This window comes from Rhea americana, unplaced genomic scaffold, assembly GCF_003343005.1.
Source record: "Rhea americana isolate MKP2758 unplaced genomic scaffold, rheAme1 scaffold_31, whole genome shotgun sequence".
Lineage (NCBI taxonomy): Eukaryota > Metazoa > Chordata > Aves > Rheiformes > Rheidae > Rhea > Rhea americana.
In genome coordinates this window covers 5915439-5918236 of record NW_028186435.1, presented here as the reverse complement: position 1 = coordinate 5918236, position 2798 = coordinate 5915439, and the positions used below count along the sequence as shown (strand labels likewise).

At 45.4% G+C, this 2798-nt stretch overlaps 1 protein-coding gene across 2 annotated transcripts in view; it reads right to left on the bottom strand.

Moving 5' to 3' along the window:
- The window catches only part of JARID2 (jumonji and AT-rich interaction domain containing 2), a 227874-nt gene extending 225559 nt beyond the window's left edge, over nt 1-2315 (bottom strand). The window contains exon 1 of one of the 2 annotated variants that reach the window (XM_085310056.1): nt 1624-2315. In XM_085310056.1, coding sequence (XP_085166182.1) covers nt 1624-1668 — 45 coding nt within the window. In that variant the 5' untranslated portion in view covers nt 1669-2315. The remainder of the gene's footprint in view (nt 1-1623) is intronic. The other variant, XM_085310057.1, reaches the window with a different exon arrangement.
- Nucleotides 2316-2798: the final 483 nt, after the last annotated feature.

Here is a 2798-nt window from a genome sequence, read left to right as displayed (position 1 = left end):
AACAACAAAAATCGCCACCGTCAAGTTAAAACTTGTAACACAAGATACATTGTCTCCCCTAGCACGCTCACATGCGTGCCTCATGCCTCCCCCCGTGGGGCTTGAGGGGCTGACAGTAGTTTTGCTAATCCTCTGCCCAGCGCTATGAGCGTAGCCAGAGCAACGCTGCATTGTTCGCTGCCACAAACCTGCAAAAAGGTTGTGGAAATAGCAGCTTTGGGGGGGGGGGTCCCCTCCCCCTTTTAATTATTTACACCACAATTCTTCCCCCCCCCCCCATTCTGCTTTGTTTCACTGCCTGGGAAACGTGGACGTCTTGCATGTTTCGCTAGACTTTCTACACAATGTTCCTGTTTCGATGCAATACTTTAAACTAGTCGGCTTCAGACTCCCAATTCCTCTGCAATGCGGATATATTTTAATTCGAAAATTCGGCGGAGAACAGGCTGAAGTTTTTAATTATTGTTTAGTCTCACGTCCCTCCAGATTATATTTTAATGGGTCGAAAATCGATAGGAGCAGCCATCGGAAGTCAACTGCAGTTTTTATGAAATCTATATAATAACAAGGTAAAGTGTCCCGAAGGTCACCCTCCCTTCAAAGAAACACACGTACACCCCCCACAGAAAAAAAATCAGCACAAATGAGACGTACCATATAAACTACAACTTCTTAAGTGTCGTATCAAACACACCCTAAAGCAACTCTTTCTTTTTTCCTCCACAAAATGAAGAATTTTTTAAACATGCAGACAAAAATCATTATTCGCTCTACTGCATATTTGGCTAATCCCCTCAGTTTTTCCAAACGTAAAGAAAAACTCCCCTATGCCAATCAAAACGTAACTGGAGCACGAACAAAAATCCAACTATCCATGCACATTTATATGTTTAAAGGATTAGACAATTACAAGGGATTGGTTAAGCGGTTGAATAAAGAGAGGCAGAAATACAGCCCGGGCTGCCCTGTATTCTCCCAAATTTTCAAGCCATCGTAATTAATTTTTAAACTGTACCGAGCCATTTTCCCATTATCTTAAAGGCAATCCTAACAAACGCATTCCCCGCAACACGATCCCCAACTGGCTTGGTTGCTATTACGAGCCGGAGAAGCAAGCGATCACATACATTAGATTTGATGTGGCAGTGCAAGAAACAAGCTCGCCATAACCAGACACTCGATTTCAACTTAAAGGGCTTTCAGCAACCACCGCGGCTTCACCAGGCAGGGATATACACACGCAGACCATCGAAATACGTTCTTTTTGCATGCAAAGCGCAATATTAATAAAACCGCTTGAAAATGCAGTTTCGTTACATTATCACAGCAGCCCCCCGAGCTCCCTGCCTTTCATCTAAAACTAGATTATGATTGTGTCATTTGAGGTCAATACATTTATTCACTGGAGGTATCGCTACACAAATCTGGTTTTATAACCGAACTGCAAAGAAGGTTTTCCCATTAAAAGGGGCCTCTGAAACTCCCCCACCACACCACAGAAAAATAAAATTCAGCATTACATTTGTTTTAAAAGCCTTAGAGCTGCAGAATTAGCTATAAACTTGACATTCACTGCCATTTCCTAAAACTGGGAGTCAAATGATATATGTTATGACCACTTACGTATTTCTTTTGAATTATATTCCTCTTGGGTCTTTCTTTGCTCATTCTGGTATCCAAATTCTGATTGCAAAAGGGGACAATTGCTTCATGAATTAAAGCCGCGACAATTAAAAAAAAAACTGAAAAATCCTGGGGGAGGGGGTTGTTTGTAGTGGTATCTTGTAATCCGACTTTCTTTCCTCACAATGTGATTCTCCTAGCAATAAATCCGAGATATGGGGGATGAAAAAAAAAAAAARAGACGAATGCGAAGGAAACAAAAAAAAAATCACTTTAGTGAAACATTATAATGGAAAATTTCCCCCTAAACACAAAAAACGACGCCCTTGATATCCCCTTTTCTCTTGCTCAAGCCACCTAAGCGATCTGCAGGTCCTTAGTGTCAGAGCTGTAGTTACATCTTGGAAAAGGAAAGGGGTTGAAAGGAGAAGATAAATAAAAATGTTGGAAGTCACGTTTGTGCTGCTGCAGCAGGGAAAGCAGCAGAGACAACTCCAGCAGCAGCAGCAACAGCAACAGCAGCAGCAGCAGCAGCAGCCCCGGCAGCAGCAGCGAGGGCTGCACGCACTGTGTGTGTCTCTGCTCCTCCAGCTCCCCCCTAACCAATGAGAACAGCTCTCCGGCAGCAACTTTAAATGGACCTGATTTTTTTTTTTTTTAATATATATGTATGTGCGTGTGTGTGCGCGCGCGTGTGTGTATATATATATATACACGCACACACACACACAGACACACACGCACACACACAGGCATACACCAGCTAGGGCTTGGCCGTAACTCCCAACCGGGACAGCAGCCGCAACACCCGGCCTCGCTGCATTCAACGCATGCAACAGGCCTCGCTTACACTTCATGCAGGTTAAGCGTCACACGCCTTCCTTTTTTATTTTCCTTTATTTCCTCCCCCACACCCCTTTTCTTTTTTAATTTCTCTCTCTTCTTTTTTTTTTCCTTCTCATTTTTAAGTGCGGCCACTCGGCGGCCAAGGTCGCCGCTGCCCCTGCAGCGCAGCCCGAGCGGGGAATTTGGCGACGGTCCCTGAACGCACAGCACGCTCGGCCGCCCTGCCCTGCCCTGCCCCCCTCCCCTCCCCGCCCCGCAGCAGCCTCTCTCCTGTCTGCAAAGGTCTCTCCTTCCGCTCCGTCCCTGCCCCGCCTCACGTCCCCCTGCTC